This window comes from Orcinus orca, chromosome 2 (assembly GCF_937001465.1).
Source record: "Orcinus orca chromosome 2, mOrcOrc1.1, whole genome shotgun sequence".
Taxonomy (NCBI): domain Eukaryota; kingdom Metazoa; phylum Chordata; class Mammalia; order Artiodactyla; family Delphinidae; genus Orcinus; species Orcinus orca.
The window spans coordinates 126,282,744-126,296,062 of record NC_064560.1 but is presented as its reverse complement, the minus strand read 5'-3'; the positions used below and the strand labels follow the sequence as shown (position 1 = coordinate 126,296,062).

General features: G+C 39.1%; 1 protein-coding gene and 1 gene segment (V, D, J or C); one reads left to right on the top strand and one right to left on the bottom strand.

Annotated features, from left to right (window-relative positions):
* Positions 1-13,319, top strand: part of SALL2 (spalt like transcription factor 2) — a 915,550-nt gene that overhangs the window by 432,588 nt on the left and 469,643 nt on the right.
* LOC125963599 (T cell receptor alpha variable 14/delta variable 4-like) lies at positions 1,868-2,602 on the bottom strand. The segment is given in 2 exon segments: positions 1,868-2,389; positions 2,554-2,602. Coding segments are annotated over 2 exon segments (465 nt in total).

The following is a 13,319-nucleotide window of genomic DNA, read 5'->3' as shown; positions in this document are numbered from 1 at the left end:
TTCCATGTCCTGGCTATTGTACATAGAGCTGCAATGAACACTGGGGTGCATATGTCTTCCTGATTTATGGTTTTCTCTGGATATATGCCCAGAAGTGAGATTGCTGGATCATATGATAGTTTTATTTTTAGTTTTTTAAGGAACCTCCATACTGTTCTCCATAGTAGCTGTATCAATTTACATTCCCACCAGCAGTGTAGGAGGGTTCCCTTTTCTCCACACCCTCACCAGCATTTATTGTTTGCAGATTTTTGGATGAAGGCCATTCTGATCAGTGTGAGGTGATACCTCATTGTAGTTTTTGTTTTGTTTTGTTTTGTTTTTTGCGGTACGTGGGCCCCTCACTGTTGTGGCCTCTCCCGTTGTGGACCACAGGCTCTGGACGCGCAGGCTCAGCAGCCATGGCTCACGGGCCCAGCCGCTCCGTGTCATGTGGGATCTTCCTGGACCGGGGCACGAACCTGTGTCCCCTGCATCGGCAGGCGGATTCTCAACCACTGCCCCACCAGGGAAGCCCCCCTCATTGTAGTTTTGATCTGCATTTCCCTAATAATTAATGATGTTGAGCATCTTTTCATGTGCCTCTTGGCCATGTGTATGTCTTCTTTGGAGAAATGTCTATTGAGATCTTCCACCCATTTTTTTGACTGGGATGTTTGGTTTTTTGACATTGAGCTGCATGAGCTGTTTGTATATATTGGAGAATAAGCCCTTGTTTGTGCATTCATTGGCAAATATTTTCTCCCGTTCTGTGTCTTGTCTTTTCATTTTGTTTACGGTTTCCTTTGCTGTGCAAAAGCTTTTAAGTTTCATTAGGTTTCACTTGTATATTTTTGGTTTTATTTTCATTACTCTAGGAGGTGGACCAAAAAAGGTCTTGCTGTGATTTATGTCAGAGAGTGTTCTGCCTATGTTTTCCTCTAAGAGTTTTATATTATTTGGTCTTACATTTAGATCTTTATTTTCATGTATGGTGTTAGAGACTGTTCTAATTTCATCCTTTTACACGTAGCTGTCCAATTTTTCCAGCACCACTTAATGAAGGGACTGTAAGACATTCCTTTTAAGATTTCTACTCTACACAACTGGTTTTGAAATGCAAATAACAAGAGGCAGTTACAATACAAGATCACTTAGCAACCACCCATTACCATTCAAATTTTAAGACACTGAGAAAATGGTATTAGAGGTAGAAGGAGGAAATTTGAGGGAAGGAGTATTTGGGATTGTGTAACACTGATTGAAAAAGAGGGCCTGGAGGTTTCCAAAATGTGCCACATGATGGCAAAAATACTTTTGAAGGAGTGGTGCAGTGAAGGGCAAGAGCAGAGAAACGGGATAATTCATAGTCTGCTTCTCACAATGTCCTTTTAAGAGCCACTAATTATTGATCTTTTTGTGGATAAGACTGATGGGAGGCAGGTAAAGCTTACATTATGGTAATTGAGCTATTCCATGCTAGAGGTGTTAATAAGACAGAATGAGGATTAGCACAAAGTTTGTGACATATCAGGCACCTTAGAAAGTAAACAAGTGTACCATTAACTCAGCTAACAAAACTAAGTTAAATAACTTCATTAAACGGTGTAAAACTGCATAATATTCAAAAAGAGGAAAATCACAAAAAGATTTCACAACCTTCCTTTTTCAAAACAATACCTGTAATATAATATATATTCAATAAATATTTAATGAACAAATTGAAAATCCAAAAATTCACGCATATTTTTACTAATTTTTGAATCAGATGTCTCTGAATTTCCTTAGTCAATTCTTCTAGCTCATTCTAATCACTAAATGGCAAGGATTTTATGTGGCTATTTTTTGTCTTCAATAAAAAATTTGAACCCAAAATTTCAGGGATAAGGTTGTTTTTGATGAATGATAGCTCTAGACCTGGTCTACGAACCCAGAGAAATATGTTCTTAGAAGGAGTGTTTTCCCTCTAACCCTACACCTGTGCTGCCACAGCCCTAACCACTTCCTGTCTGTGAAGGCAATTCCCTGCCCTGGTCCCTATAGCAGGCAGATGTATCAAGCAGAGCCCTGGGTTTTGGTATACCTGCCTCCAACACGCCTCTCACTGTGGGCTCACTCAGTGCACAGAAATACACTGCAGAGTCCTCCAGCTGTGAAGCTGAGATGGCAAGTTTGATGGATTTGTTTGCCTTCTGGAAATTCAGTGAGTAGCGACCTTCTGTTGCATTTTGCTGGTTATAAGAGTCCTGACGAATAAGGAGAATCATCGCCCCACTGCTGGGCTGCTTGTACCAGTATAGACTATAAGTGATATCATTTGTGTCATATATGCAATCCAGGGTCATAACGTCCTTCTCCTGCACTAATATTACTGGTTGGTCTTGAGTTACCTTCTGGGCAATACTGGATCCTAAAGAAAAAAAAAGCAGAATCAGAAGTTTAAGAATAAGTACTTTGGAACAAAGAAATTCTGTTTTACACTCTAGTGCCCCTTCTTCCCAGGGTGCCCATAAACCACCTGTTCCCCAGTCCTTAGGTCCTAGAGGGGTACAATCCGACTGGGGCCCTCCTTACCTAGCCACAATGAAGCCATGACCACCTTCAGAAGCCTGGAGAGAAGCATGTTTGAGGTCTTCCTCTAGATGGAAAGTGTCTTCTTCAATTTCAAGGCTCTGCAAGGTGAGGTGAGCCTGACAGGGTGAGGGAAGAATTGTTGAGCTATGTGTTGCTGCTGCCCCGCAACAGGAAACAGGGGTTTCCTGGAGGAGCAAGTTGATGTGGGTCATGTCAGCTTCTCTATGGACTAGGTGAGAGTCTCACTCAACCCAGACTTCCTTTTGCATTAACCAGCACTTCAACTGATGGCAATTACATCTGAAAATAAACACGAGGTAAATTTGTTATTGAAAGGGAGATTGATGATTCGACCAAATGCTGTGTTTAGTTGTTGCGTCTGTGATGGAACTTATTTTAAAATACTACATGTAATGGATTATGGAAACAACCTAAGATGTAATGATCATGTATCCTTACACCTATGTATGCTTTTCTTTCACCTAAGGTAGAAATAAATCACTTTATGATAAGAAGGCAAATCTCTTTAGACTAATTACTGCAGCTTTTTCAACCTATATATTGCTATAGCAATCAATTTAATTATTCACCATAACATCTGTTCAGTTACCTATCTTGGGACCTAATAGCAGGAGAAATGATAATCTCCCTTTGCAGAAGACTAGAATGAAGCTTGCAGACACGGAGTCCTGTCACAGAGGTCCCCTTCTCTTCTCTATTAGTTTTCACATCCCAGCTCTGTTCAGAAAGGCCAAAATAGATACCAGAGTTTGGTCATTAGGCTGTCAAACCTTTTAATTTATATTTTTCCCATTAACTCAATTGGGACCCTAAAAGAGCCAGAAGAAGCCCCTGTATTCTGTGCGCCCAGCTCTAAAGGGAATATATTGCAGGTGACATACACCTCCATAAGACAGCTGATCGTAAGTTCACCACTGATTGTAATAAACCTTTCTTTGTGTATGAATGTAAAAGGAAAGCCATGCCTAAGGATATTACTAAACAACATGGCAAACAACAAAGACCCATTGCCTATCATGGCCTACCCCTTAAAGTTCAACAAAACTTATACTCCTTGTCTCTAAGTAATTACAGCCTTGGCTAAATTCGTTGAAGCATCTTCAGATCTTGCTCCGGAATCTCCATTTAAATCTGATGGTACTACATACAGTACAAATTGTTCTCCAATCTAAACCACTCAAACTTTGTCTACCAGTTAGTTGACTAATCATAAAATATTAATTTCTCCGCATATTATTCAACTTTGTTACACTTCTCAATTAAAGGATCCCATGATTGTACTTCTGTTATTCAAAATGCCTTCATGTCCGGAACAGATCTTTTGGACACTCTCATACAAAGTTCTGAATTGACATGTTTTTAAAATAATCTTACTTTAAATATTGAAAAGAAAAAATACCAAGCTGGTTATGCAATAGCTACTCTAAACTCCCTTTAAAACCAATCATTAGCAGGAGTAAAATTAACTCAAGTAGCTGAACTTGTGGATCTCTTTTGGATATATTAAATTACAAAATGTATACATAGTGTTAGTTATAGATTTTTTTTTTTTTTTTTTTTGCGGTACACGGGCTTCTCAGTGTTGTGTCTTCTCCCGTTGCGGGGCACAGGCTCCGGACGCGCAGGCTCAGCAGCCATGGCTCACGGGCCCAGCTGCTCCGCGGCATGTGGGATCTTCCCGGACCGGGGCACGAACCCGTGTCCCCTGCATCGGCAGGCGGACTCTCAACCACTGCACCACCAGGGAAGCCCAAGAACCTTCTTAAGTACAAGTTAAGACTAAGCAGATAGGTCAATTAAATGGAATAGCAAATCAATAATTAAGCCTAATTGTATATGGAAATTTAGTATATGTTAAAGACAGTATCTCAAATCAGTGGGGAGGAATGAGTTCTCAGTAAGTATATTGTGACAAGTGTGTTAGTGAGAGTGTCCCATTTTATTTTACTTAAAAAATTTTTTTTCTTTATTTGTATTGTATTGTATTATTTTTGGCTGTGCTTGCAAGGCATGTGGGATCTATTTCCCTGACTAGGAATTGAACCCATGCCCCCTACAGTGGAAGTGCAGAGTCCTGACCACTGGACTGCCAGGGAATTCCCTGTCCCATTTTAGACCAGTAGTCTTTAAACTGAGATTCCTATACGCTTGAAATTATATGAAGGTTTGCCAAGGTTTATGCAGGCATAGATAAGTCTAAAGGAATCTAGTCGTGTGTGTGTGTGTGTGTGTGCGTGTGTGTGTGTATGGGTTTGTGTATTGGAATTTTTTTCCCTAAAACTGCTTTAGAACATGCTTGTGATCCAGATATCATGCTGCCTCTTTCCCATTTCACTTTCCACTCTTAACTTTCCCTTAAAAATCCTCCACCATCCTGAATCTTACTATGGTACATTGCTCCAGAGTCTAAAGTCTCCAAGGTACCAAAGAAGTAAGCAGTTCATTGGCTCCTGGCTTCTGAGGGAAAGTCCTGAACAGCTAGGCAAGAAATATTGCAAGACAGGGAGGTGTTTTAACTAGGCAGCAACCTCGAGACAAGATTCCTTAATCTTATCTATCTATCTGACTATCTATCTATCTATCTGTCATCTTAGAATTCAGAAATGAATTGGTGGTCACTGAAACCCATCGTGTAACATCATTGTTTGAACTGAAAAACAAAGTCAAACTATTTATGAGAAAAAGATAAATCTTACGTGCCAGGTTTGTTTGACAATGTGAGGTATGGGAGAAACAGAAGAATTAAGGAGGAGTCCCTAGATTTCTGGTAAGGTGAATTATATTGCCATTTTTTTTTTGAGATGGAAAAGAGTGAGGGAAGAACCTATGGGGGGAAATCATCCCTTATGTTAAGGATATGTTAGATGCCAGTTAGTTATCCAGTGTAGATGTTACATAGATTACAGTATATATGAGCCTGGCTTTCAATAGAGAAGGTTGGGATGAAAATGTAAATTTGTGTGTCATCAATGTATAAATAGCAATTAAAGCCATATCCCTAGATGAGAGTGTAGGGGAGCTAAAGCTTTACCTGTTCCCTCTTAGGTTCTCCATCTGGACCTGAGAAGTAAGTTGACATACAACAGGTTAACAGGAGAAAAGCATAGAGATTTTATTTAATAATTTTTACATGTATATGGGGGTCCTCATAGAAAAATGAAGACCCAAAGTGGCTAGGCTTAAGTGCTTTTATACTAGTGGCCTGTTTTGGGGTGGCATGTGCTGAACCCCTCCAAGATCATTTGAAGAGAATAAATGTTTGAGGACTGAGCTCTGAGAAAACACAACATGTAGACACCAGCAAGAGGAGGAAGATGTAGGAAAAGGAGACTGAGCAGGAGCGGTTTGCAAGGAAGAAGGCAAACCAGGAGAATGTGGAGTTCCAGAATCTAGGCAAAGATGGTGTTTCAGGGAGAGAGTAGCCATAATGCCACATTCTTCGGAGACACTCAAAAGATAAAGAATGGTAATGCATCATTGGATTTGTTGATATAAAACTCACTGGTGGGCTTCCCTGTGGTGGCGCAGTGGTAGAGAATCCGCCTTCCACTGCAGGCGATATGGGTTCAAGCCCTGGTCTGGCAGGATCCCACATGCCGCAGAACAACTAGGCCCGTGAGCCACAGCTACTGAGCCTGCGCCTCTGGAGCCTGTGCTCCGCAACAAGAGAGGCCGCGATAGTGAGAGCCCCGTGCACCGCGATGAAGAGTGGCCCCCACTTGCTGCAACTAGAGAAAGCCCTCGCACAGAAACGAACACCCAACAGAGCCATAAATAAATAAATAAATAAATAAATAAATAAATAAAATTTAAACTCACTGATGACCTCAGCAAGAGTGATTTCAACGGAATGGTAGGGATGAAAATCTAACTGTAGTGGGTTCAAGTAAGAAAGGTGTTAGGGAGTAGAGATGATACATTTAGAATACTTTTTGGAAATGTTTTTTTATTGTGGTAGAAGTCACATAATATAGAACATACTATTTTAACCGTATTTAACTGTACAGTTCAGTGGCACTAAGTACATTCACATCGTTGTGCAGCTCCCACCATCATCCATCTGCGGAATTTTTCACCTTCCTAAACTGAAACTCTGTCCGCACTAAACACTAACTCCCCATTCCCGAGACACAAGGAGCAAAAAGACTATAACCTGTTTTTACCCACTGAACCACTAATTCCAGTCTAGGACGCTGTTCTAATAAAATGATGAGAAATTCAAATTCAAATTTTTATTTAAAGGCGTATACCATAATGCTATTTAAAATGATGAAAAACTGGAAATAAATAATCAAGATATCCCCAAACAGGAAAATTATAAAGTTAAGTGTGGTATATCTATGGTGTAGAATAGTAGAATAATCAATTCAGAGTATGAATACAAGGTAGTTTTAATGACAAAAGTGAGTGTTAATAAAAAGGACATAAAATTGTCTCTATAATATGATGTAACAACGTGCAAAATTGTGAAAAAGATAGAAAAAAGTAAAAATAATGAGTGCTTGTCTATGTGGCAGAGTTGTGGATGTTTTCAGTATTTTTCTAATTTTTTCCCATCAGAACTTCATAAAACATACATAGGATTAACCTGGTTCATATTTACTATAATGAAGGTAGACCAGTGATGATCTGTATCTACATAACTCTAGTTATTTTGACTGAAAAATGCTTCTCAGCACCATAAATTCAGCTCATAAAATAGTACAAAACCAAAAGGCTCCCCCCCCCTTCTTCTGTATTAATTATGGATCTATTTGTTGTACATGACAGAATCTCAACTCATGCTGGCTTGTTCCCAATGAGAGTATTTTGACTTTTGCCGTTCCAGGCAGAGCTGGATATATAGGCTCTGATGATGCTCTCAGATCTGTCTTTCTTCATATCTCTGCATTGTCTTTCTCTATATTTTAGGCTAAGGTGTGAATGATGTTCCCTAAAATGGTCCAGTGATTAACTTCCACAGCTCACAATGATATGGCAGCTCTACCGTGTAGAAAAAAACTCGAAAACCACAGATATCCACTTAAATGAATATGTCTGCAAAGCAGATGTGTTCATGGCTTGCATCTTTGTGCTTACCCTCTTTTCTACAATGGTTTCTAGTTTTGAGAGTCTGTGAGGCTATTCTAATAACTCTTTCAAATTTCAATGGTAATGATAGATTAAAGCAAATCTTGAATAGTCTCTTTTGGACAAATCTTCTCTGTCCATGGTCTATTCTTATTTACCCTCCCTTTCTCTTAAATTGTTCTTGGTCTCGTCCACCATTCAAGACCCCAAATATAGCATTACCCAACATTCAGTTGTATATAGTATATAGCATTACCCAACATTCAGCACCAAGAAAACTTTTCCTTGATGAAACAATGGTGAGTGGGACTATTCTAAATATATGGGTTGCTTTTCTGGAATGGATCATAGACATTTGATGAAAATAAAATGTACAAACTTTGACTGGAAGTTTCCACATCTCTCACTTCATCCATCACTGAGTGTTACAGAAAGTCTTTTATTCAATAAAATAATTTCTCTTCCTCACTCTTCTCAGTTTCTACTTTTGAAGAAAGTCTCTCTCTTTCTGAACGATGTGGATATAAACTAAATCACCAAACGGTGGAATAACAATTTTAGTTTTACTACGGTGTTGTTTTCTATTTTTTATGTGCTTACTTGATTCTCAACCTTGCACCATTTAATAGAAAAATGGAGCTATAAGACCCCTAAAAATTTAGTATATTGCTGCCTGAAGGAATATCCTTTTTTAAGTACATCAAACCATGCTCTTCTAAGAGTGAGCCAAATTAGACAACAAACATGTTTGTGATGATAAAAGGCACAGTGGGGGTAAGTTAGAAATTAGCCTTAATGTTGAAGGACTATCTGCCTGGCTTATCCTTATGGCAACTCAGTACGCTGAAGAGCAGGGAATTAGATGGGAACATATCTAAACTATACCAGTACAAGTACTGAGGAGGGCAAAATCTCACATGAATTCAGGAGTTATTTTCAGTGAAAATCATGCAAGGGTTTTTGCAGCCAGATGAGGAAGAGAACAAAGTACAAAGCAAAGCAGAATGTAGTTATTTTTATTTGTTTGGTCTGTATTATTTGATTTAAAAGTTTGTCCTTTACGGGAGGTTAAGGAAGGCAGAGAAGCTATTAGTCTCCCCCTACGTCTAAACAAAACTCATGCTGCAAAGTGATCATAAAACTGCAACACATTGGGAAAGTGTTTAGATTTTTCCTTTCCTGCAATATGGCGATTAGTTGGTGGTAGAATTGCTCAGGGAAAACGAAATTTATTTGTTTATTGAATCAATCATTATGGAAATCCAGTTTTTCTATACATTTAGAAGTGTGCTTGTAAAAGTAAATCTTTGATATTATCTACCAGTTTAAATTTAGATTAATAGCTCATTCTAAAAAACAATTTCAAGATATTCCTTAATGTTGCTTATGCTAAAGACAGGTAATCTCATGACAGTTGTATTTTTATCTGGAAAGAAACCCAGTTCTGAGCTGTGTGTGGCCCTCTTGGATGAACTACTGCCTCAAGCTAACATTTCATATTATCTCACAGTACCATCCAATAAAAATTGTCCCTTTCAGTAATATTAAAAACTTTTAATTTCCTAAACTCTTCTTGCTTATTGTTTCTTGATCTTTGCTCTTAATAAGTTTACCCTGCTTGGAATGTGTTCTCCTACCATTGCCCTCACTTAAATTCCTACACATGCGTCAAGTAAAAATTCAAAATCCAATTTCCATGAATTTGGAAGTGATTTTTTTTTTTTAATCTGTGGTGACTTTTACAAGCTTTTTGGTTGTTCAGTTCTTTCACGGTATTTTCCCTCATTTAAAACTTAAAATTCTTAGTTTGGTGCAAAATCATATTGTTTTGTAATCGTTTCTGCAAATCACTGGAAAATGGACATTCCACTTTTCTTTGACTAGTTCCTGTAGTGAGGAATATTTTACACCTCAAAGCAGTCTGTTTTGTTTTGAAAAGCCTCTAATTGTTCATTTTTCCTTATAGGGAGCTGAAATTAGTTTCCATACAAATTCTAACAATTGGCTATAAATTTGCCTGTATATATGGGTATAAATATTATCAGCCATTCATTCTTTCAACCATTGTTAAGTGAATGCGTATTGGTAAAAAAAAAAAATTGGTATCTTCATAAAGCTTAAATCTAATGAGAGAGATATTCCTATGACTGTTAGGTAGTAAGCTCTTTGTGTACAAGCATCATTCGTAAAATATTTTTATATTGCCTAACGAAGTGTGCAGAAAGGGGGAAACAGAACAACCTCAAGTGTGAATTCTGAGAAACATCATTTTGTGTGAAAGTGAGTGCCTCCTTCTGTGGGGTTGTGAACAGACTGAACGTGGGCGGGGTCCCCATGATTACAGAGCAGAAGGTGGAGTCTGAGCCTATGACCTGCACAGAGATATGTTCTTCTTAATGGTTGGAACTCTCACTCTTGCTGCGTGTGTGACTGTGTTAAAAATAGAAACCTCTCCCTCCTGGCACTTGTGGACTGGGGATGCTGCTCCACTTTCTGTTGGCTCTCTTCCCTGTTCAGAGAGAGGAACAGACACAGAACACTAGACATCAACTCTCCACTTATTCAATGATTCATTTCATTTTTTCCAACTTTTCTGGAAACAAGCAAGCAAAATTTACTTTTAAAGGACTAAAACAAGACCTGAATAAATGAAGAGGCATATAATATTCTTGGGTAGGAAAACATAATATCCTAAAATGTCAGTTTCCAATGTGATTCCAACCAGAATCCCATTTGTTTGAACCAAACTAAATAAGTGAGAACAAATACCTTGGAATTGTCAACTATATTTTGGAAAAGAATATTAAGATTGGGTTTTCTTTTTATGACATAAAAACTTACTCTGAAGAAAACAGTATAGTATAGGCACAGCCTGCTCAGGTGACACTGACAAGAAACCACCCACCAGCCTCAAGACTACTGAGAGCACTGAAATTAAGAAACCAATAGTCTTTCCTTTACAAAAGAATAAAGAAAGAGAAAAGAAATCTAAGATGCCCATGAGAACCAGACACTTTCAGGATTCTGTATTCTCTGTACTGTTTGCCTTCACAGAACATGCCAACATCCTGAAAATAACATAGGCTGAGACCCTGAGTCTTTAAGCTACTAAGTCTCAGGAGTGTTCAGGGAGCTGTGTTCAGCTCCCACTGTAGTCTTAGTCACTGTGTCACTCAGAGCACAGAAGTACTTGGCCGAGTCTTTCCAATGGGCTGATGTTTTCCTCAGGTGGAAGGACTTCTCACTCCTCCTAAATTCAGCCTCAAAACCTTTGATACCTGAGACAAGGCTGTTTCCAGATGTGTACTTCAGGAGAAGCTGGAGTCCTTGATTGGGGTACTGCACATACCAGAAGAGAGAGGACGAAACAGAAGATGAGTAGCTGCACCTCAGCTCCAGACGGGCTCCTTCAGAGACAGTGATGTGGCCGTCAGGCTGGGTCACCGACTGGGCTCCGGCTCCTCCTGAAACATCAATGCTGAATCAATGAACTCAGCCAGAACAAAAAGTCTCTATTCAAAGTCAGTCCAAAGCAATGTTCCATGTGTGGACAAGAGTAAAATGGAACAGTACTCACTCAAGAACAGGAGCACCTCAAGCATCAAGGTGAACACCAGGGTCATGGCAGAGCAGTGAGGAGGCAGTGAGCTCCTTTCTGGGAGATTCTCCACAAACAAAAGTCTGATGACTGGTGGACTTGAACCCAGGTTGCTGTGAGGTTGAGAAGGAATGACACAGGATTTAGATTTCTTCTTCTGATGGACGTTGTAAGGTGTGTTGGGAGAGAGGCTGTCTTAACAAGACTGCCTGCCTCGGGCGTCTGAGATGCTTTACATGTCATTGTGCAAAAAGTGGTGTTAGAATATCTTAAACTGTAGGGAAGGAAGGTTTTTGTGCGATTATTCTGATCTTATATAGAAAAACCATTTCCAGTTTACACAACAGCTCCCTCTATTGGTCAGATAGAGAAAGAAAGAGCAGTTCACAATTTTTGTGAACCTTCCTCACCTCCTTCCTGCCAGGAACACAAAAGTCTCCGAAAGGAGTGGCAAGCACTACAGAAAGTGGCTGCTCTGAATGTGGTCTGCAGGTGAGTAGCATCTGCATCACTGGGGAGCTATTGTGAATGCAGAAGCTCAGGCCCTACCCAGACTTCCTGAGTCAGAATCTGCATTTTAATAAGATTCCTGCGCACATTAGAATTTGAGAAACACTTGTCTAGATGAAGGAGGTAAAAAATATCTTTTGGATTTAATAATAAGGAGATCATTCATATTTCTGAGAAAAAATAGATTGGTTACAGGAGAGGCATGTATGAGTTTGGAGGAATATTAAATATTTTTAAAGAGGAGCATGCTTGAATATTTTAAATGATGGGAAGAAATCAGTAGCAAGAAAGTCCTGAAGAACCAGACCATAGAGTTTGGACGATCAGTGGGCTGAGGTGCCAGAGAAGTCAAAGTGAATGGAGTGGGTGAAGCGTTTGGACAGAGGCACACTATTTAAAAGAAAGAGAGATATCTTTTTTATTATTAGCGGAGGGAAAGTGAATTATATGTGTAAAAGCAGGAATGTTTCATGTGGAAAGCAGAAGGTTGAGGAAGATTCATTTAATGATACGCGTTGTCTTTATGGTCATCTACCATGACTCATCAAAAGGTCCTGGGTAAGCTGTACTAAGAGCAAAGAGAGTCAAAGGAGATATCGTAAAGTATAGAAATGATACGTTTTAAAAACATACAGAATTTTCACGCACCATTTCATTTACAATTGATGTTAAAAACCACGAATATATGGAGACAAACTTCTGTATGGCTGTGTTGATACATATGCTTAGATGGGGACACATTGTCCTCCTGGGATGATGGTTTAAGTAAGAACCAGGTGTAAGAGTGGGAAACATAGCCATGTGTTGGCTTGAGGGATATAATGAAGTAGAAGTATCTTCAAGTGTTCCCGTAGTGGAAGGTTTCCAACCCACTCATATAAGCCAGCTTCAGAAACCAGCTCTCATTAATCAGTGCACTTGTCAAAAGTAAACTGTGGTCAAGCTGTAGGCAGGTCTACTGAATGGTTCTTGTAAGTCAGGGACAATAATAACAGCTGGGATTAAAGAATAATATGTATGGGCCCCTATCCTTGAGGAATTTGCACAAGTGAAGCATTAAAACCAAAAAATATTCTTAGCATAGTAGATATGTGCTATTGCAAAACTGTGTACAGAACACTAAAAGAGGGAGAGGGCAAATCTTTTAAAAAGTAAATGTGACATTTACTGGGTCCTGAAGATTGAATAGGATTTTGCCAACTTGAGAAAGAAATAATATTTATAAGAAGAAAATATGAGAGTGAGTTCATTTGATATGGCTGATATTCAGAAATCTTGGTGTAATACTGGGGAGGAAGATGAACACTTACTGGAAGTAATACTGTAGATGGCCACATAAACCTTGGCTTTTACTTTTGGGTCATGGGGAGCCATAGCAGGTCCTGAAATAGAAGAGCAATCTAATCTGATGTGTATTTTAGAATGATAACTTCAGGGATAGATTTGGGAAGTAAGAGCTCATGGATAGGGGATACATTTAAGAAGTTATTCCAACCAACTCAGTGAGAGGTTATGAGCACCTGGACCAGGATAGTAACAAGGCAAGTAAAAAGAGGTGGTTAGGGCT